General features: G+C 43.2%; 1 protein-coding gene across 1 annotated transcript in view; it reads right to left on the reverse strand.

Annotated features, from left to right (window-relative positions):
• Positions 1-5,243, reverse strand: part of Eps8 (epidermal growth factor receptor pathway substrate 8) — a 63,622-nt gene extending 58,379 nt beyond the window's left edge. Inside the window, exons 1-2 of the mRNA XM_051173306.1 lie at positions 5,164-5,243; positions 4,038-4,114 (exon numbers count right to left, since the gene is read on the reverse strand). Coding sequence (XP_051029263.1) covers positions 4,038-4,114; positions 5,164-5,222 — 136 coding nt within the window. The 5' untranslated portion in view covers positions 5,223-5,243. The remainder of the gene's footprint in view (positions 1-4,037; positions 4,115-5,163) is intronic.
• Positions 5,244-22,301: the final 17,058 nt, after the last annotated feature.

The raw sequence follows: 22,301 nt of genomic DNA on the forward strand, positions 1-22,301 counted from the left end.
AAGTAGTTATTGAGCATAAATTATACATTAGCCTCTGTGTTAATCAATAAGCACAGGGGATCCTGCATTGAACAAGACGAATGGAGGCCACCTCCATAGGCTGACATTAGATTCACAGTGCTTTTTACAATATCCACATCCTCACCCCCTACAGTGCCTAGAAGCCACAGCTGCCTGTTTAGTGCACACTTCAAGGCTCAGGTCCCCTGTGAAACCCCTGCTGATCACACCCCATCAAGCACAACTGGTGTTGCAGTCCATCTACTTTCTGGCATCTTAGAAGACTTGAAATGTATTCCCATGAATATTTAGTTTACCCTTAATTAACATTTCATTGATATATTTATTTATATTTTATACTACCTATATGTGAATATGTTTCTGGAATATATTTAATTATATATTTAATTAGTATTTTATTAGCCTTTTATTACAACAGTTTTCTATATGTGGATATACAGTTTTCCCAGGAACATTTTTTTAGAGAGTCTGTCTTAACCCACAATGTATATTTTGGACATCTCTGTTGAGATTCAGATGACTGTAACTCTGTGGGATTAATTTATGGTTTTATTATTCTATCCCATTGGGTCATATGTCTGTTTTTGTCACTAAGGCTCTATAGAATAATTTGAATTCAAGAACCCCTATATCTCTAGCTTGTTCCTTTTTCTCGGGATTGCTTTGGCTACTTGGAGTCCTTGCTCCATCCATATGAATTTTAGGATTAGCCTTCTCATGTCTTTGAAGAATGGCATTTTAGTCTTGATGGGTGTTGCAGTGAATTCAAGGATGCTTCAGGTAGCACAGATTTGTTCATAAGAGTAATTCTGCCAGTCCTAGAGCATGAGAAGACTTCTTGTTCTAATGTCTTCTTCAGTGTTTCTCACTGTAGAAGTCTTCCACCTGCTTCAGGGGCCTCGGGTGTTTTATTTGTGAAGACACTATGAATGGGATTACTGTCTCTAATTCATTTCTCAGCACACTCATTGTTGATGTATAGAAAAGCGACTGGCTTTGTATTCTACTGCTCTGTGTTCTGTTAGAGGCTTCAGGCTCTCTTCGGCATAGGAGGACACCTCACCTTCTCCTCTCACACCTGTTGACACCCCTTTTGCTTGGGTACCCTTTTACTTTTTCTCTTACCTTATCTTGCTATGAATGATGAGGGTGGATTTTGCTAATGGTTTATTCTGCATTTATCCACACAATTTCATGATTTCTCCCCCTGAATCTATTTATGTGCTATCTTTGATGTACATCTGTTGAAACCTTTTTGTATTCCTGAAATAAGGTCAACATGGCATGGCTTATGATCCTTTTGCCGTGTTGCTAAATTCTACTTTGCAAGTATTTTATTGAAAACTTTTGTATGTTCATCAGGGAAATTGATTTATCGATTTTATTTTTGTTATTTCTTCTCCAATTTTATTATTAGAATGACACTGGCTTCATAAAAAGAATTTGATAGTGTTCCTTCCCTTTCCACTTAGGGGGCAGTATGGGAAGATTTGGTGGTAATAGAATTCAGAAATGAATCCATATGCTCCTAGGCTCTTCTCTGCTTGAAGACTTGAAAGCTGCTTCAAGCTCATTGTGCTCTCTCTCTCTCTCTCTTTCAACACCCCCCTCCGTGTGTGTGTGTGTGTGTGTGTGTGTGTGTGTGTGTGTGTGTGTAAGTCATTCAATTGCTCATATCCTCTTGGTTCTACTTGGATATGTGGTCATATATGTTAGGAAACAGCTCCTGCTACTTTGTCTCACCACATTTCACACAGGCAATGATAATCTGTCATTTATCTTTGAAATGACTCAAGAGGCATAGAAATAGAGATGATAATGACGAAGATATAGCATACCAACAGACTTAATATATATCGGTCTAGAAATGAAAGGCTGAAGGAACTGTTTTATCCTTACAAAACCTATTACATTTATTCAATTTCTTCAAGCCAATCTCCACACTACAAGACACTTAGAGCTAGGGATCAGACATTACGGGTCCTATTTTGAGTATATATTATACACCAAATAAGTATGTGCTGAATGCACCCTCTATAGACATCCACAGGTGAGGAAGCTGTGGTAAGCATGTCTCAATGCAGTTTTTACAGTAGACAAATGTTATTCTCAACTAATCTGAGAGACCACTCTTTCCAACAGAGACTCACAGCTGTTCAAGGTGCTGAGTACAAGGATGGGTATAAGGGTGAGAACAAGGACTTGGCCTTAGATAGTTATACCTCATCCTCGAAGACTCGGGGAACATCATGGAAGAGGGAAAGGAACGAACATGTTGTCTGAGCAACACGGGAAAGGGCTGGGAATGTCATCTTCTGTGACAGTCACAATCATGGCAATCACAAACTCACAGCAACTGCACAGGAATGGGCCAGTCGACAATCGGGAATGGATGGAGGAGGGACTCAGGGAGCCACAGTCCTCACTGCTGAACTGTTAGCTACTGATAACTTTGGGAAGATGTGCAGGCGCTGCTTTCCAATGCATACCCACTGGTGACCACACCATGTTCCAATGGATAGTTCCAATTCAGTGGTCACACAGATGGCCCTGGTTAAAGTAAATGGGTTGCAAAACAACCAAAGACATGAACCTCATAGCGGGACACGAAGGGAATATGGGGGATGCTAATAGAGGTATGAGGGAGATTACAGAGGTGTGGAAGAGTAATGAGAATGCATTATATGCATGTGTGAAACAGCCAAAGAACAAAGAAATAAAGAATGTCTCAATAAGACACAAGCAAAATTGAAAACAGCGTTATTGACATTATCATAGCCATTGAGAAACACATTTACATATGGTTTTAAGTCCATTTTATGAATGTATAATTTGGATTATAAAATCAACTCATTAAGAATATAAGTCAAAACAAGTCACAAAACTTTAGGATTGGTTATATCTTACCACCAATGCCATAAATCTAGGTAATGTGTAATAATTCCCAAACTTAGAAAGTGCTATTTGTTTCTGTAACACATAGTAACCAAGACAATAGGCATAAATAAGGAAATATTTACAGTGCTTTCTGTTCCTGCACTACTTTGGAAACGGTTTACTGTACATCATTTAGTTCTTATCACAGTATCACCAGATAAGATCCCGATAAAGATTAGAAAAACGAGGTGCACGTGGAAGATGTCATTTGCTCAAGGTCATTTGGCTACTAGATGTAAGAACTGCTTTGGACACGGGAATCCTTGCCACTGTCCTTGCTGTTAACCACATTTCTATCTTATTTGCTATACAATAATAAAAGGCCATACAAATCCTCTGTAAAAAGTAACTTTCCCATGCCCATGTGATATGCCTCTAGAGTCCTCGATTTCTTCTTAAAAACTTACAGTGTCTTTTAGCTATTAAAAAAGTTGTAGCAAGAGCTGTGGATATGGCTCAGTCAGAGGAGTGCTTGCTTGGCTTGCACAAAGCCCTGGCTTTAGTCCCAAGCACTACACAGCTGGACATGCTGACATATGGCTGAAAATGGGTAGGACTCAGGAGGTGGGGGCAGGAGGGTCAATAGTTCAAGGTTATTCTTGGCCATATAGAGAGGTCAAAGCCACCTGGGATACATGAGACTCTGTCGCAAAACTAAAATTATGCATATGTAAGACAAACTAGAGAGGTTAACGGAAGTCCCAGAAGGATTAGAGAGATTGCCTAGTTAGTTGTAATCCAGGCAGAAATTCTATCAAGGTCTGTAGTCACATTGACTTACTACCCCAAATATCCAACAGCTGTAAGGGGAAAGGCGCAACACCTATGGGTCCACAGTTAACAGCTGGATTGGCCACAGAGGTCGGTACACATATTACAAGTAACAAACGGAAAAACCTCACCCGAGGTCTCAGCACCAAGCAATAGACCTCTTAAATCATTCACTACATCGCACAGACCTGTAGTTTTGTAAAGATTCTAAAGTGCACATTATCCTGCTAGCTCTTTCATTTCAAACAGGACAGCAGGTTCTGAGCCTGACAACGACCTTGAAAACAGCCTATCATATAGATACGTACCATAAAGGGCCTTTGCACTTGGCTTTGAACTATGTTCTCTGTCCATCTGGGAAAAGGGTGGTGAAGATCCGTAGCCACTGTAATAATGATAAATAAATAAATGTTCATTGTCTTGGGTTAAAGTCCATAGTGAGTTACAAAAATTCATAAACCAAGAGTTTAAAATGTCAATGTACCATAAGCACCCACTGTTTTCTTGAAAACATACTGAGTTTATACTGGCTGCATTAGCCAATGGGAGCAGGTTCCTGCTCAGGCAAGTCATGAATAAACAGAAATATAAATCAGGTAATGCCAACAGGGACTACGGTGACCGTCTTAGCCCATTCTTAAAGCCAAGTCCAAACTACGGCGAAGAGAGCCCACCAAGGCTGGAAACCACCATATAAGAATAGAAACCTCTGCTATCCAACCACAGAGGAGAGACAACAAAGATGGAAATCTGTTACATCCTATTTAGTAATTAAATGTGTTTCCCTACATACAGTACTATAACCTGTCCTAAAGAATGCTGAGTGGTATATATACCACAATGGCAGATACGAGGAAGCCATATTGTGTATGCCACAGACGAGGACAGTCATTCAGTTCAGCTTCAATTGATACCGGGAGGCTTGGGGATAACTCTGTCTGGTTTTTGCTTTATGTTGTTGTACACAATGGCAACTATCTATATAGAATAATGAACATTCGTTAGATGTTTTACAAGTAACAACAGAATGTTTCAAAGATACCCAGAGCTGAAGTATGACACATAGTTGATGACAAAAGGCAGTAAGATTTAAATTCCAGCCTCAAATATCTTTTAACTATATGACAGTATCTCTGGGGCTGGTATTATAGCTTTTAAAAATGTCATAGATTAGAATTAAAAAGGAAGCTACTATCGAATGAATTGCTAATGGATTGTGTAAAGAAATATTAATAGTATTTTCATTTAAAATGTTTAAAACTAGCTAGGCATAGTGACACATGACTGAAACACTAACCCTTGAGAGACCAAGGCTTGTAAGATCACACAGAAGTTTCTAGGCTAATCTGTGTTTCCAAGTAAGAACATTTCACTAAAATAAACAAATACCCCATTAAACCCCTGCCCGAATTATACATGAAGCCTTTAACTTACTTCATCTGAGAAGGGTAGACTCCATAACTACTGGGAGGGTTAGACATATGACCATTCATGCCGGCTCTCACGCCTCTGTGCTAAAAATAGAAAGGCACATAGGTCAATGGTAATAAAGGAGTCAGGGCATCTCATCTAGGTTTTACTGCCAGAGTGATACCAGGAAGGCAAGCAATGAGTTCTCCACCTTCAAGCACTCAGGACACACAAACAACCACCCTGCTGGCTTTTAAGGCTAATATAAAAACTCTCAGATAAGTTAGTGGGTTAGCAGAACCCTTAGTCATCTAAGGGAGTAGGATATCTATACTCTGCCCAGGCTACCTGTGAGCTCCATAACATGTTGTTTATTACTTGGTTATAAAGTAGTGTAAACCTGATGTAATAAAGAAAGCGTATGAAACACAGAAAAGTATGCAGAGGAAAATCAGAGCCTTTAAAGATGGCTTAGCACTTGGGAGGTCTGGGGTTCCACCCCTAGGACCCGAATGGTATCAGATTCAATTCTACGTAACCATTCGCCAGCCTTGTCAGTCACTTGTCTACCTTGCAGAGTACATCTAGGTTTCTCTCCTTTTTTCCCCTCTCTCTCCCTTCATTGCACACTTAAACAACACCTCATTTGTTATTCTTACACACTTTGATTCATCTAAGACAGTAGTATTTCCTTACATACTCCTTTTGCCTGTCATGAGAAAACAATTGTCAAAGTCAATACATAGTATTAAACTTCAGAAACCACTGGATGTGCATTTTATAAATGTAACAAAGTTCCCTCTAGTGAGCGGGAGGGAAGGCTCAGCAGGTAAAAACACTGTCACACACATGTCTGAGGACCTATCCCAGGGAGCCATGGTGGGAGGAGAGAGCTGACTCCAAAAAGTTGACCTCTGACCTACATGCAATGCTGTGACATGCACACATGCATGTGTGAACACACACACATACATGCCACATGCACACAATAAGTAATAAATAGTAATAATAATTTTAAAAAATTGCCTTCAAACAAGACACATGAGTAAAAACAAGTAAAATCCCCGCATTATCAGTAGAATGGCCATTTCTCTCTTCTCTACAAAGATGAAAGTGTTCCTGTGCTAACAAGTGCCTGCTCGATTCTGCACCCACGATCCTCCCTGGCTTTTTTGTCACCCATCCACCCTGAATCTTGCTTTGTTTTCCTGCTGAGTCCTTTCATTGATGTCACTATTTGCAGTCCACCTTGAGGGAGGGCACACATATCCCGAAGCTTTGCTATAAGGCAAGGAAGGGCTCAGGGGGAGATGCGGGTAGCCACGGAGTGCTGACGTGGTGACAGGTACTAAGACAGAGAGTAGGACTCCTGTATTGAACAAATTAGATGTAGCCTCAGCCCCATGGCCACGAGTCTGGAGATAAAAGCAGACCCTTACAGAATAAATATGGAATTATAAAGTGCACTGTGAAGAGAAATCCAGGGTTAGCATGGGAGTGTATTTAAAAGGAATAGTTTAGATCAAAACGACATTAAAGAACTCATACTCTAGGCCTGGTAATTTCCAGCTTATTCTTCCTCATTCTTTCATCTCAGCTGAGTCAATCACAATGCCCTTGGGGAGCCCTTATTGACTCTCCTGGACAAATAAAACCACATCATCAGATACTCTGCACACTACAAACAAACCTTCAAAGTTCGGACAACAGCTGTAGCTTGTAGTTTGTTAGTTAATTCCTGGCTTCACCCAACACTCTTGGTTCTCAAAGGGAAAGGACTTTTGTTTGAGACTGCTGTTGTTCAAACACTCAGAAGGCACTACGCATTCAATAGCTGTTTATTAGACAGTTGTTCAAACCAAGGAGGAAGACAGAAGCCTAAATCCCTCTTGCCAAAGAGCATATGGTCTTAGACAACATTAATTTCTACAGAATGACTTAAGCAATTAAGTTCCAGTTGAACGGGCTCCACTTGAAATCCAGTAGAGTTTGGTGGGAGGAAGAGCCAGGCATTTTTAGGAAGGGCCAGTACTTGACTTGGCTCTTAAAGAAAGGTTAGAACTTATAGGACCCCAAACATTAAAGTGAATTCCAGCTTCTTGATAGTGTTTTTCAGTTTGTCTACTGCTTGAAGACGAGTGTCTAGATGAAGGAGCTATGTGTCATCTCAAAGCTCACCAAATGGTCACCTTGACTCACAAGCTGAACTTCTCTGAGGCTGTGATCTACACAGAGGGCCTAGGATGTGCATTGTCCCACATGCAACATACCACAGTGGCCTCCCTTCTGGGAGGAGCGTCCTTAACATAAGGCGATGGGGACAGCCTTGACCCCCAGAGGCTAACAATTGGCATTACAGTGAATCTAAGTGAGCAACAGGAAGGGACAGCTACCTGCCACTAGCTACTGCTACCCTTGTCACCTCTCAGCAACACCACAATTTCCTGCCCAGATGTTCTGTCTACAAAGTAGGAAAGCAACACACTTGGGTCATTTATGCTGACACCACTCTCTTGTGAGACCCTTGGGTGCCTTAAAACTAATAGAAACTTAATATTTTCTCTTACTCTTTGACTTGTGTGTTAACTTGGTTTTATAATCCAGAGTGTTCATCCATGAACTAAAGAGCAGAGGAGATGCTGCCCCATCCCCTCTACGGGGCCACAGGGCCAGCTCATGTCATATAATTCTCGTACAGCAAGCATAGGGATCTGAGAGACTCCGTGAGAAACAGCAGGGCAAGGACATGCCTACAGTTCCAGTGCTAGGGAGGTAAAATAACTAGATCCCTTTGGTTCGACTCTGTCTTAGAACCACAAGGTGGACAGTACTCGAGGAGTGACATTTGAGGTCATGCACACATGTGAATGCCTATGTGTATACACAAATGTAGTTGATATACATGCACACACAGACACAATATTCACACCTATACTAGGTGAATGTGGCCCTTATAAAAATCATACTTGTATTTTGTGGCTATCTCTGTTTCTACTGTTTGCCATCCCCTTTTTAGTTTTTGACTTGGATACATTCCTTGGTCCAGAAGTAAGCTAATCCTGGAACTCGTGCTGTAGACCAAGCTGTCCCTGAACTCACAGAGATTAGCCTGCCTCTGTCTCCAGAGTGCTGGGATTAAAGGTGTGTGCCCGGCTTGTCCTCCTCTTTTTAGTTTTTGACTTGGACACACTCCTTAGTTGAGCAGTAAGCTAATCAGGGAAGCCCTTGCTGATTTCCATGGCAGGGATATCCATCCCCACCCAAGCTAGTGGTGATTCAGCCAGTTACAAAAGTGCTCAGTATTTCCCAATCTGCTCTCAGAAGTTTTCAGCAAACAACTACAACCTCTGGCTGCTGCGTTCCAGATTGGGAATAGCCCTTCAGATCTAGGGGGAATGGAGTGAGGATCCAGGCATTTGCCACTGAAGACTAGAACCCTAACACAGTCTTCCCTACTGTTTGGCTCAGGCAAGTCAATTAAGCCTGTCTCAGCTCTGTCATAAACAGGGGCGACTCTTCTCTTCCCAGTTCATGGGGCTGGTGTAAACATCAAATGAGACAGACACAAGTTTATTCAAAAGTTTTCTTTAAAAGAGAGGGAGAGAGAAAGGAAGGAAGAAGAAAATGGTCTTTCACAGCAGCCTGCTTCATTCGGAATATAAATTAAAGCCCTGGGCCTTGTGCTGATTTTGATCCGGTTTGCATTTCAAAACCACAGCAGCTGGTTTTAATGAAAAGTGGTGGCCCGGGCATCCCCTCTCCCGTGTTTGCATCTTCCTAGGAGCTTAATAAATGCATGGCTTGTGTTCTGTTTTAAAAGAGCGATCTGTCAGCCTCAGAGAACATTAGAAAGGGGAATAGAAAAATGTCAACTCGCTAAATTGAATTTCAAATATAGAAAGTCCTCCTACTGGGCCACTGTAGTTTCACTTGTCACTGTGGTCAGGTGGTATGCCACATGGAGGTTTCAGATGTCTAAACATAGCCATGGCAGAACACTCTCCCAAAGGAAACAGTATGCTGTCCTTATCCCCACCCCCCCCCACTTGGGCTTTGAAGACAAGCTCAATTTAATGCCCACTTAGCACCTAGACAGAAGTTAAGAGAGAAGTCAATGCTAACTAAGAAAACAGGTGTTTTTATTTTCACAATTTTTATCACTTTATGGGCTTGCAAATGTACTTAATTATACCAATCTCCATCTACTGAGGAGTGCTGGAAACCCACCACAATAGCTGCAAAGGTTGGATTTAAATAGGCACTTTCAATCTCCCCATGAAATATTCTTCACAAGTCATTGTTATTTCAACTTTTCTTGTTGTCTAAGAAAGTAACATCCTTCAGTGATTGCAAAGATAAGAATAACAAATGCAAGATATAGCACACCAAAGAAGCCCAAGACTCCAATTTTCAGTCAAAGAAAACACACTCAAAGAAGAAATAGTTACAGTCAGCATAAGCCAACAAGTTAAATTCATAGTAGAAAGTATATCCGCTAGCTTTGCAGTCACTATGTAGACCACAGAGATCCACCTGTCTCTGCCTCCGGACTACTGGGATTAAAGAATGCGCTAAGGACACCCAGTCAATTTCAGCCAAAACCTTATGACATTGTCTCCCAATAGTTTCACGTAAAAGATGAAGCCTGCACTGGCCACACAGGGAAACTGAGAGTTCGAGGTTTGCCTGGCCTACCGAGTAAGTTCAAGAATAACCTGGGTCACATAGCAAAAGTGTCTTAAAACAAATATTTTAAAAAAAAACTGTAAAGGGTTAAGAGTGTAACTCAGTGGCTGAGCATTTAACGTGGCCACATAAGGCTCTAGATTTGGTCCTCAGCATGAAACAAAAAACAAAACAAAACCAACTTAAAGTCTACTCGAGCTGTAGACAAATTGTTAATATAAAACAAACCTTAAATATTTAAAATAATTTTGGCTTTCTTAGAGAGTTGTAAAAGATATTACTCCACAGAGTTCTGTTATACATCATGGCCTTATTTACGTCAGTATGCTACTTGAAAAACAGCAGTGAACCAATGTCAATCGTTCATTGAAGTCAAACCTCGTTCTGTTACTGGTGAAATGTTTCCATTGGTTCCAGGATTATCTCTGCTGTACTGTGTTACATTTAGTCCTTACATTTCCTTTGGCTACTGTAGACTCCTGGGTCTGCCAGACATCGCTTATTACAAACTGCCTTAAGACAACATAAACCCATCACTCCTCTAGAAACCTGAAACAGAAGATTCTGTGATGTATCTGAGGGCTTTCCCTACCAGAGGACACTCTGGTAGATACATCCCTTCCTTCACCTTCACATGGCCTCCTCCTAGACTGTCTGTGTCCAAATTTCCCCCTTCTTTTAGGGATAGCAGTCTCTCTCCAGTCCAGAGCTCACGCTGACCCAGTTTGACTTCATCTGAACTACATCTGCAAGGTGCCTGTCCAAACCGTGACATGCACAGAGAGGTCGGTGTGATCATACGAAGCCATTGCAATGACCTTGATGCTCTTATGAGGAATATAGTATTCTGACAGTCCATAGGGCTCCACACAGGAGAAGCAGAGATGTGAATGTTAGGGTCGCCTCATCCCATCAACACTACCTACACTAGCCTGACATGGCTTTTCATGGTCACATCAGTCACTGACTGGAGTGTTATCTGTGTGGCTTCCCTCCACCTCACTGCATTGCTCTAGGGAAGGAGGCACTCTGTGGATCAGAACAACAGAAAGTCAGCCTCTGGCTTTGCAGGAAGATTCCTCTACTCAATGAGGGAGCGTCGAGGGAGTTAGTTAAAATTCCTCAATGGGAGATTGTTCTCTTCTCACCCATTTCCTTCTTTATTCTGTCTTTATAAATTAAGATGAAAATGCCTTAAAAAGGGGCTCCAATTCCTTGGCTGGAAACCCACTTATTTCTCTCCTGGGAAAAACCTATTTCAAGCAATTCAGGAAGGGATGGAGCTATACTTTCCGTTCTGCACTAGGCATGGAATACCAATTCTCAAAGACAGCGAGGGGAACCGGGGCATGGGTAAGACCCAATCCTGAACAAAAGACCTGGGCGAGCACCACCATGAGACGAGCAGAATTTTAAGAAGGAACCCTCATCCAAGAAGCTCAACTCTACCAGTTGTGAACGGTTCTTCTGTTCAGATTCCCAAGGGGGCAGGAGATTCACAGCAGGCTTCTCCTCCCAGGAGAAAATGAAGGACTAGCACTTAGGACTGAGAAGTAGGGGGGAAATCACCCCACTCACCCAACTCATCCCCAATGCTTCCTTATCAGTCGCTGCTCTCTGTGACCAGCCTTGAGGGATAGCACTCACTGGCTCACGGAAGTGTACCACAGAGACCCAGCCATTAACCTCCACACGGCTGAGCTGTGCATACCAAATGTCACCAGGGATCTCCTAAGGAACATTTTTATTGTTGGGTGCCACCTTCTCCCAGGTGGTGACACAGACTACATTTGTACAGCTCAACATTCTCCCTCAACAAAGGCCAACAAATAAAGTAGGATCAGGGCCTGATAGACACAGGGAGATCAGGAAGGGAAGGGAAGCAAGCTCCAAGAAGTTTTCAATAGATGGAGGAGCCTGATTTGAGCCTGATTTCGTGTCCCATCCTGATGTGCTGAAGGTTCTAACGAAGCATCTCATAGGCTGTGAGAAGCACTATTCATCTACCCCTTCCTGCATGACTGTCTGCTCTAAGTGACCTTAGCAGCCGCTTCCAACCTTTCTAGCACTGCGAACCTTTAATACAGTTCCTCATGCTGTGGCGGCCTCTCAACCATGAAATCATTTTATTGCTACTTCATAACTGTAATTTTGTTACCGTTAACGAATCTTAACATAAACATCTGATATGCAGGACATCCACTGCCTTAGCTCAAAGGCCATTGTGAGCACAGTTCTTCAGGTAATTCATCTGATTTATTTCCAGTTCAGCTCCTTGTTTTGATCAACGTTTCAAAAAGCAAGAAACGTTTTTTTTTTTTTCTCCCTCTATAGCCCATGCTAATCAGTACGTAGCCCAGGGTAATCCTGAACTCATGCTGACCCTGCTATAGGAATCCCCCAACTGCTGCAAGGCAGACTGAGCCAGGCTTGCACAATATATTACAGGCGGCCACAACCTACAGGGCAGCTCCTGTCACCTTTAAGCTGCTGGTTTTCTGGCGTCTTTCCATTTTTCTAAATCCTAAGTGCATTCCCCTAAGGTTATTTCAATTTAAAACTCAATTACTAGACCACAGATTTCTTTTGCCAAGGCAACAAAATTCCATCTTTTAAAAACGTTACTAAAGCTTTATGTGGTATCCCCATGCAGATGTGTACATCACCCCAAATTACTTCTCATATATCAGATAAAAGGGAGTGTAGCTCAGTGGTAGAGCACAGCACAGATTCGATGCCCGTCACGATTCAGCTTCATCTTTTCCTGCCCGTCCATCCTACTCAAACAGAACATTCTGATGAGAGAATAGGTAGCAACTGCTACTTCTGTCCCTTCTCAGCAGCACATGGATTTGGGGGAGGGGATTGCAGCTGCTGGCATCATGGCTATGCTGGGCATCATGGCTATGCCGGGCATCATGAAGATGCTTGGCAGCACTTGCTCTGTGAGAAGAGCTATAAATGTCATGGTGTGCTACGTTCAGTGTGTCTAGTATTCTAAGTCCATGGACATCCATGAGTGCCACAAAATGTGCAAATTTAAAATCACGTTGACCACTCCTTTTCCAGATTATTCTGTGCCTCAATACTGTGTGCACAAAGACTCTTTTTTTTCCCCAAAATGTTATTTTTCCTTTATCTTCAATGAGAAAGGAGTCTCAATATGCTGTTAGAAATCCGTGTGGGCCAGCGAGATGTCTCACCAGGTATGTAGGCTTGCCTCACAAGCCTCCATGCACACATCATGCATGCAAATAATAAACATGAAGGGAGATGTCATTCTGTATATATGTTTCTCATGCTGGTTAATGAATAAAGCACTGTTGGCCAATAGGAAAGCAAGATAGGAGGGACTAGGAGACAAGGAGGAAAGAGGAAGTAGTAGGGAGGAGTCAAGATGGAAGTCAGAGAGAGCAGAACGCCAGCGGGCTCTCTCTCCGGTAAGATAAGACCACATGGAGATTAATAGAAATGGGCTAATACTTAAGACAGAGCTAGCCGATAAGAAACTAGTACCTGGCCAACAGCATTGTATCAAATACAGAGTCTCAATATGTTATTTGGGGCTGGCGCGGCGGCGGGACAAGACCAGCGGCGGGCGGAAAAACCTTACTCCTTACATAAACACAAGTCCACAACATATTGCTCACTACATTTTTAAAAAAAGAACCCGACTGAGGGCTCCAAAGTTCAGTGGTTAGGAAACTGGCAGTTAAAATGAACGGGGGGGGGGGGTGGAGATAGGAAGAGATGAAGAGGGGGAGGGGAGAGGAAGGGATGAAGAGAGGGAGGGGTGGGGAAGAGGAAGAGATGACCAAATTCTGCACCCATAGCAGGCATCTCACAGCAGTCTGTGACTCCAGCTCCAGGAGAACTGATACCCTTTTGTGACTTCCGTGGGCACACATTTATGCATGTGTGTACGCACACACACTTTAAGACTGTAGATAATGCAAGAAGTACTTAGTAAAAAATTCAAGAACTAAGCAAGGATTGGGTCTAGAAGCAAAGCAGACTCCAAAAACAACTGAGCCAAAGGAAGGAAGATGAAGATTCTACAATGCACAGCGAGAGAGGCATCCCAGGAGTGTTGCCAGGGCCAGAGCAGGCAGACAACCCAGGGCGGCACCCTGAAGCTGGGAAGGGCCAAGAACGTCCTTCCACAGGCCATAAGTCTTGAGCCGAGTTAGCCTGGGAGTATGGGGAAGACAGGGGTGGCCTGGCTCACTCCACTGTATCCCTGAAGATTGCCTCAGCTCCAGGGAGCCAGTGGTAAGCCCGAATGGGTACCACAGACAGCAAATGCCAGTCAGATCAAAACTGCATCAGACCAAATTCTCATTGTGTCAAATACAATTAGGAGCATCCAAAAAATGTGTCAGGAAGACGTTTTGTTGTTGTTAAGCAAAGGAAGTCCAGTGTCTGCTTGCCTGTGGGAATTTTATTCACATTCTAAAGCCGCACGTTCCCATGGGATGCTTTGTCCTTTATTTTAATGTTACCTGCTCCCATCTCTTGGCTTTTCTATGCATCATTAATAACTTCCCTTATGTTCCTCCTTCATGTTATTTCTTTACTTCCTCATTGCATTTTTTTTTTTTTTTCCTTTCTGAACTTGTCCACTGAGCAGACTAAAGGCTCTCGGAATAAGTGCCTATTATTATTACATTTTCTCTTTTGTTTTTACTTTCCTAGTATCTTCATTCAACTTTCTGTGTCACTTTATCATCAAAAAATTGTCCAGGTTGTCCAGACCTATTATGGCAACCCAGGGGTTTGTCGGTCCCTCTGGCTCCTGGGTTCCTGTATTTTTATTATGGCCCTAGTCACCCATTTTCTGTAGCGCACTGTGGTAGCCTAAACATTAACTATTAGTTCACGGAAAGTTCAGGAGAGAAGTCACCTCTACTGTGAACCTGAGCAGTTCAGGTGGACTATGACACATGAGTCCAAGTTTATACTAAAAATAAAGGTGCCACAGCAACCAGAGGAAGGGACACGGAAAGGGAAGGACATTCATCGTCAGAGTCAGCTGACATGTCAGCATATGTTGAACTACCCTCTGTTATTATGTCAATAGACGTGGTTTTCAGATCTCAGGAAAAATCTAAAGTGCACCAGTGAGGCCGTGCCTGGCCAAACTGGGTTGACTGCTCATGGAGGAGCCTTGGCCCCTGCGACCATTCCAGAACTTAAGTCACAGCTTTGAACGTGCCCCAGAGGTGGAGGCATAAAGGAAACCTGAAATTCACCCTTGAGTAGAAAACTGTTGAATTTACACATTCTGATTATCAGGTTTGTTGTTGGCTTGCTTGCGTGTGTTAGGAAAAGGTTACGTGAGTGAACAAAACTCAGAACACACTCTTTGTGAGTTAACCCAAAACAAGCACGGAGATATCTGTGAGCTTGCCTTAAATTCACATTGCCAACCAAAGTCATATGAAAACCTTCTGGGGACACTCACTTATTTATAAAGAAAAGATTAACTAAGGCCATTAAGTTAACGTTTATTGAGCATGTTGTCAAAAGTACCTTCTAAATATTTATGAGCATGGCCATGGGCTAATGTGACTCAGAGGCTCCTTCCAGCAGAAGGTGATGGCTGATGCTGGGACTCATAGTTGGTCAGTGATGAAATGAGTGACTGATGAGCACCCACCCTCAAACGGGATACATCACACCCCCACCCAGCCTGCTCCAAGACATAGCGAAGACAGAGTGGAAAGAACTTGAGCACTGAAGGATGGAGTGTCATGAAATGTTGCCGTCCAGATCGGTCCAGATACAGCATGGCCGTTGCAACCAGGAACCCACAGCAGCTACAGTATCTGCACAGACCTGAGCCCTCCACCTTCCCATCATGGATACAAGAGGTGACCATAAGGCCCCAGCCCTTCCAAAGGAGTTAATGGCTGTTAATGTTTGTCAAAGGAAAGGGTAGACCCCCTCGGGGGACTCACTGAAAAGAGGAGGCAGCCCATAGAATACAATCCATTCTGTGTGTGTGTTTGTGTGCATGTAAATACATATGTTTGTCTTTATACATGAAACTATCTAAAGAAAGGGTGGCTAGACAGATGATTCAGTGGTTAAGAGTGCTTGCTAGTTTTGCAGAAGACCAGAGTCTGGTGCCCAGCACCCATGTAAGGTGATTCATAACCCCTTTTAACTCCCATTATAGGTGAAGACTCACACACACACACACACACTCAAAGAAAAAAGAGAATAAAGTCTTAACTACTGAACATGTTTCTATTTATTAATAAACATTAGTAAATGTGGCCTTTATTGCAAGAAGATAGACCTCTCCACATACTTTTAAGTTACATGTCAGCAGATACTTCCACATACATGACCTGAGGTAAAACAGGCCCAGCTCAACACTTCACTAAAGTCAACCTATTAATGCTCATTTTTTCAGAATTTAAGTATGCCAGCCACTGTGCCAAGTACTCAAATTTTGTTATTTTAACTAGTTCTTACCAATTTAAAAATGTCAAAAAAAACTTCTTACTCCCATTTTATTGAAGAATCTGGGGCTTATAAAAGTTATTTACAAAAGTTAAAAATAACTTGGCCATGATGCCATAACTATCCCATAAGAGAGCTAAGACTCAACACTTTACCCCAAGTCATGCTTTTAAGTACTACAAAAAAGCTGGTATTTTCTTTTTGGTAATGACAAATTCAGTTCTGTGACATTGGCTAGGACAATGCCAACGGCAAGAAAGTTAGACAAAATGGCCTTTGTAAATCACAGAACACTAATTGGCTAAGAGTCCTTAACTCATTCGTTCATCGAAGTGCCCATCTGAGCTCTATAGCAAACAAAGCTTGATAACAACTGTCTTAGCAGATGGATTTTGTGTGCATGTGTTATGTTGTTTGTTTTAAAGATTTACTTATTATTATTTAAAATGTGTGTTTGTCTACATGTATGTACTTGCACCACATGGGTTCTGTGCCCTCAGAACACCTAAAAGGGAGTCGGATACTCTGGAGCTCGACTTAGAGACGAGTTGTGAGCCACCTGATGTTGTTGCTGGAAACTGAACTCTGGTCCTACATGAGTGCAACAGGTACTCTTAACCACTGAGCCTTCTCCACAGCCTGTTTTGTTGTTGTTGTTGTGGTGGTGGTGGTGGTGGTTTTTGTGACTGTTTTAAGACAGGGTCTTAAACTGTAGCTCAGATTAAGCTGGAACTCACTAGGTTGGGTTTGAACTCTAGGCGATTCCCCGTCCTCAGCCTTCTGAGTGATACTCTTCACTGATGTGTGTGAGCAACACTCAACATAGCTCGTGAAGAACTGGATTTCAGATTTCATCAAATTAGCTTAAACTTAAATATAAACTGCCAATATGACTAATGCCTACCATGAAGGTCAGAGCAGTTCTATACGTTTATTGTGCAGGAGAGAAAACAGGCCTGGTTCCTGCATGGTTTAGACAAGTGTTCCCTACAGTCATGTGGAGGTACCACTGGCCTTCAGTGCTATTAGGAGCTGGTAAGAACCTTAGCAGGGATGTGGTAGACAGGAATTGGGCCACTAGGGTCATGCCCTTGTTTTCTTTTTTTTTTAAGACCCGTTCTCTCCCTGTCCCTCCCTCTGCTTCCAGTCAGCAATGGGGACAAGTCATCTCCTGCCACATGCTCCCAGCACGGTGGACTACATCACCTTGGTGGTTGGTTGTGATTTAGAACCACCTCTCATTGTATCTGTGTGGACATTTCTAGAAAGACTTAACTGAGGGTGAAAGACCCACACTGAATCCAGGTGGCTCTGCCCCATGGGCTGTGGTCCCTAGCCAAATAAAAAGTAGAAAGTGAGCTGAGCCCCAGCCTTTGTCTCTTCCCGATGACAGATGCCATGTGACCGTCTGCCCCAATTCCTGCATCCACGACCTCCTCGCCAGGATGGACTACACCCTCACACTATGGAGCAAAGCAAACCCTTCAGCCTTTACGTGGCTTTTCTCACAGCAGTGAAAATCCCAACTAGTGCGGTCCAAAGGGAACAGACAACTCAGCATGGTCTGAAACTGTGAGCCCCAAAGGGCAGCTTTCTTGCTTATACGTTGATTATCATAGGTGATTTGTCATAACGATGGAAAATTCACTCATAGAGCTCCTCTCTCCATGGAGCTTAAAATCTAGCTAGAGAGCAGCATCAACTGCATAAACCAACACAGAATATTACAAACAGTCTCATTTTCTTAGGAGCAAAAGAACTATAAAAGGGCCTTGAAAACAACATATAAATACATACTGACTCGCCTAGCTATGATCTTTTAAAAAGTATAAAACTGAGAAAGCAATTCTGAAAATTACAGAATTTCCCCATTTCAAATCCAGAACAAGCAGCAGGATGTATGCATTTATTATGTTTTTGATTTTTGATGTTTCTCAGCTGGTATACAGAAAGGAAACTCTGCTGACATGGAAATGTATGCAAAATTAAGACCAAGAGCAGTGTTATTCATCTGACTTCAGGTGTTTGTCTGAAGATAAACAACAAAGTGAAGGCAAACAGAGACAGAAAACCAGACAAAAGGGCTACTGTAAAACATGAAATACTAGCGTGAGCACAGCAGCTTTACGCGCCTGGGTCTGATGAGTCGGGAAACTGGAGACAGTCAAGCTTCTGTTCCCTTTGGGCAGAAATGGGACTATTTTTCACGGCAGCGTGTCTGCTCCGCAGCCAGTGTCAATGCACAAGCCCTCAAGAAACAGTTGCCAGGAATTCAACTCCTGAACTTGAGCTCCTGGAATTAGCGGAGCAAAAGCCACAAGGCCCTGCAGCTCTGCAATGATAGGTGTTTGGATCAGCAAGACGGAGAAGCACAAAGATACAGGGGCATGCTCCTGGGTCACACGGTGTGGGGTTTGCCCAGGTGAAAAAGTGGACTTGTTGGGTAAGCATGCCATGTTAGGTCGGCAGAAGGAGGAGACATGGAAAATATCTCCAGGGCCAGGGACACAGGACTGACAAGTCCTTCCTTCTATTTCCAAAAGCCCTATCTCTAAGCTACCGAGGAAAAGGCTGTAGATGCAAATACAAAAACCTTGGAAGAAATTAATAACATTTTAGTTAAAATGAGTTAAAAAAAAAAAAAAAAAGAATAGGAAGTCGGGGCTGGAGAGATGGCTCGGCAGTTCAGAGCACCGGCTGCTCTTGCAGAGGACCTAGGTTCGATTCCCAGCACCCACATGGCAGCTCACAAGCATCTGTGACTCCAGCTCTGGGGATCTGATGTCTTCTGATGCCTCTATGCACTCGTACCAACACAGGCACATACATATACACACATAATTAAAAAAATAAATATTTTACAAGTAACAAATCATTTTTTAATAGAAAATAAACTTTTCTAAATAAAACCCCCTCTAGATTAATTCCAACTCTCTGTCCCCATTCTCAGCCAAATGAGTTTATAAAATGCACTAATGGGACTAAATGTTACCAGCATTACCAACAAGAGTGACCACTGAGGAGGAAAAGCCACACTACTCGTCCCAGGGTCCTTCATGTGTATCACCATCTGTCACTGTCACCGTAACCTCACGAAGTGGGAACGGCGCTGCCTACACTTGACAGGTAAACTAGGCATTTAGTAACAAGCCCCGTGCCCGGAGTTACTAATAAATACTCGAGGTGGAACGTGGAATAAACCCAGTCAATCTGTCACACAGACGAATATAACAGACGTGGTGTATCATCCCCCCACCCCTCCAACACATGCTCACTTAATGAAAAAGATCGCTAAGGATCCCTTTTCTTTTGTGATACATTTATTACCCATGACATTCCGCAGACTGCCTAGAAATGGTGTGACTATCATCCATAACATGGAGATCCAGATTGCACGGGCTTATGAGGCAGAGGTAAGGGGTGCTCGGGACCACTGGAAAAAGGATGAGGGTAAAGACAGGTGTGGTACAGGGTGAGGGCTGTGCATCCTGGAGTTCCACAGGAGCAAGAGTTCTGAAAGGGCATGGTGACATCCTGACCTAGCCTTGGCTTTTGCTACCAGCTCTATTTGACAAAGCATGGGGGCATCTGAGTGATTATCAACAACACTCGAGTTTAAACTTTTATGATACTAGTTAAATGAGGTAAAAACGGCATAGATCTATAATGGAAAATTATTTCGGGAGAGGGGTGTCTCTGACTTTTTCACCTGTAGTTAGGACACTTTCCTCCTACTGGGTTGCCTCATCCAGCCTTGATGTGAGGGTTTGTGTCTGGTATTATTGCATTTTGTGATGGCATGCTCAGTTGATGTACCCAGGAGGCCAGCTCTTTTCTGAAGGGAGATGGGGGATGGGGTATCTGTGGGAGCAGGAGATGTGGAGGGGGGCTGGGAAGTGTGGAGGGAGGGGAACTCTTGTCAGAATGCATTGTATGAGAGAAGAGTAAATTTTTTAAAAAAGAAAATTATTTCCATATATTCCTTAACCAAATTACTTGGCTAAGTGAAGATGCTTTTTCAAATTCTCTCTCTCTCTCTCTCTCTGTGTGTGTGTGTGTGTGTGTGTGTGTGTGTGTGTGTGTGTGTGTGTGGTGGGGTCTAGCTGGCAGAAGTAAGTAATGAGGGGTGGGCATTTGAAAGTTATATTAGTCCTGGTTCGAGCCTTTCTCTCTGCTTCCTGGCCTTCCTTTATATGAATGGTCTCTGCCACAGACTCCTACACTGAGCTGTTCCTGCATGTCTTCCCTGTGTGGACAGAAATGCTCTGAAACTCTGAGCCAAAGTAAACTTCCATTCCTTAAGTAGTTTCAGCGGGATACAATGGTCACAGCGGCTCAGGAGTAACTAACATATTCCTGCAATGACATCCTCTCCCTCTCCAGTCCTCCCCACTGTATGACGTCACTCCAGCAGAACCTATCACATGAGGTAGTGCCCATGCTAGTCCTCCACAGGGGACATCTCAGACATCAGTGTGATACGGGTTTGCGTTGTTAGAAATGCAGAAGCCAATACTATCCCTGGTTTTTCAGTACACCTCCATCTCTGCTGTTAGATGTACCACATACACTCATGGGCTTCCAGTTAGTGCTGATCAAACGGGATACTCCGGTCTCTGCAAGGGTGCTCTGCAGCCTCCAAATGCACTTCATAGACCCAGCACAAGCCACCGTCAGCCCAGTGATCTGCTTGTGACAGGAGTTCACCCGCACCGACCACCTGACTGTCAGTGGAGAGCGGGGGGGGGGGGGGGGGGGGAAACGGGGACACACACACACACACAACACTGCATAGAGGGCTGTCTTCTCTCGTTAGACGTGTTCTTCTCCTGGGTCTCCACAAAGCTGGTCTATAACCCAAAGCATGTGGCCACTGGGGATTCTGTCTTTGCTTTTGTAAAAACCTCCACTCCCGAGCAGGCCTGAGAATTACACAGCACCATGCTCAAAGCTGAGAACTTCCTGTTGCCCCAAGGGCTGAGCCACTCCATTCCAGGATGATAAAGAGGATTTTTTTTTTTTTATAGGAAACGAACATTTGGATTTTATAAGATATGAGAGGCATTGTTTAAGAACACTGCTTAATCTCAGAAGCAACTGTTGAGATCTCAGGGAAGCCCAGGGCTGCCAGGAGCCAGCAAGTTCCCTGCCTGGGAGGAAACAGGATAAAACCTACAGTGGCTCAGAGCCAGAGAGAAAGATCAATGACTCCAGCTAATCCAAGCCCAAGTGCTTAAAAAAACAAACAAACAAAACATGTAAGTTAGCAATCTACTAATACAGATTGGCAAAAGACAAGCACACCATCACCTTCAAAGCCCCAAGCCTATCTGACTGGCCTTACAGACCTCACAGCAATTCACTCTTAGAAAAATCAGGGTGCTACTGCTCTTTTCTGGGACAGAGCTGGGAAACCAAAGCCACGCATTGGTAGTACACACCTTTAAGCCTCATACTCGGGGCACAGAGGCAGACAGATTTTTCTGAGCTCGAGGTCCATACAGAGAGTCCCAGAGGGCACTGGATCTTCTGGAGCTAGAGTTACAGACAGCTGTGAGCTGCCCTGTGTGGGTGCTGAGAATCAAACTCATGTCCTCTGCAAGAGCAGCAAGTGCTGTCAATGAGCCATCTCCCCTCAGGCCTGCATCTCTCTTGTAAAGATTTTCCTACCCAACTCAACAGTGTAGACCACCTAGTCATTTAGTAACTGTTCTACAATAAAACCTTCTTAACCATACCTCGGAGGGGTCATGCCATCATGTTTTCATTCAGTAACCATATAGTACAAACTTAGAATGTTTAAACGTTACTACGAAGAACCACGCTGAGGGATTCTCAGCTTCTACACAACTCTAGAGTGTGGCAGACTCATACAGTCTTTCGAAAGCTAATCCCCATGCTGCCAGAATGTTACAGAGAAGGACATATGTGTTAAGACCCATAGGAAAAATGTGACTACCAATTTCCTTCTAAAATTTTCACCAGTAGCTGCTTCGTGTGTCACT

Source organism: Phodopus roborovskii, unplaced genomic scaffold (genome assembly GCF_943737965.1).
Source record: "Phodopus roborovskii unplaced genomic scaffold, PHOROB, whole genome shotgun sequence".
NCBI lineage: Eukaryota > Metazoa > Chordata > Mammalia > Rodentia > Cricetidae > Phodopus > Phodopus roborovskii.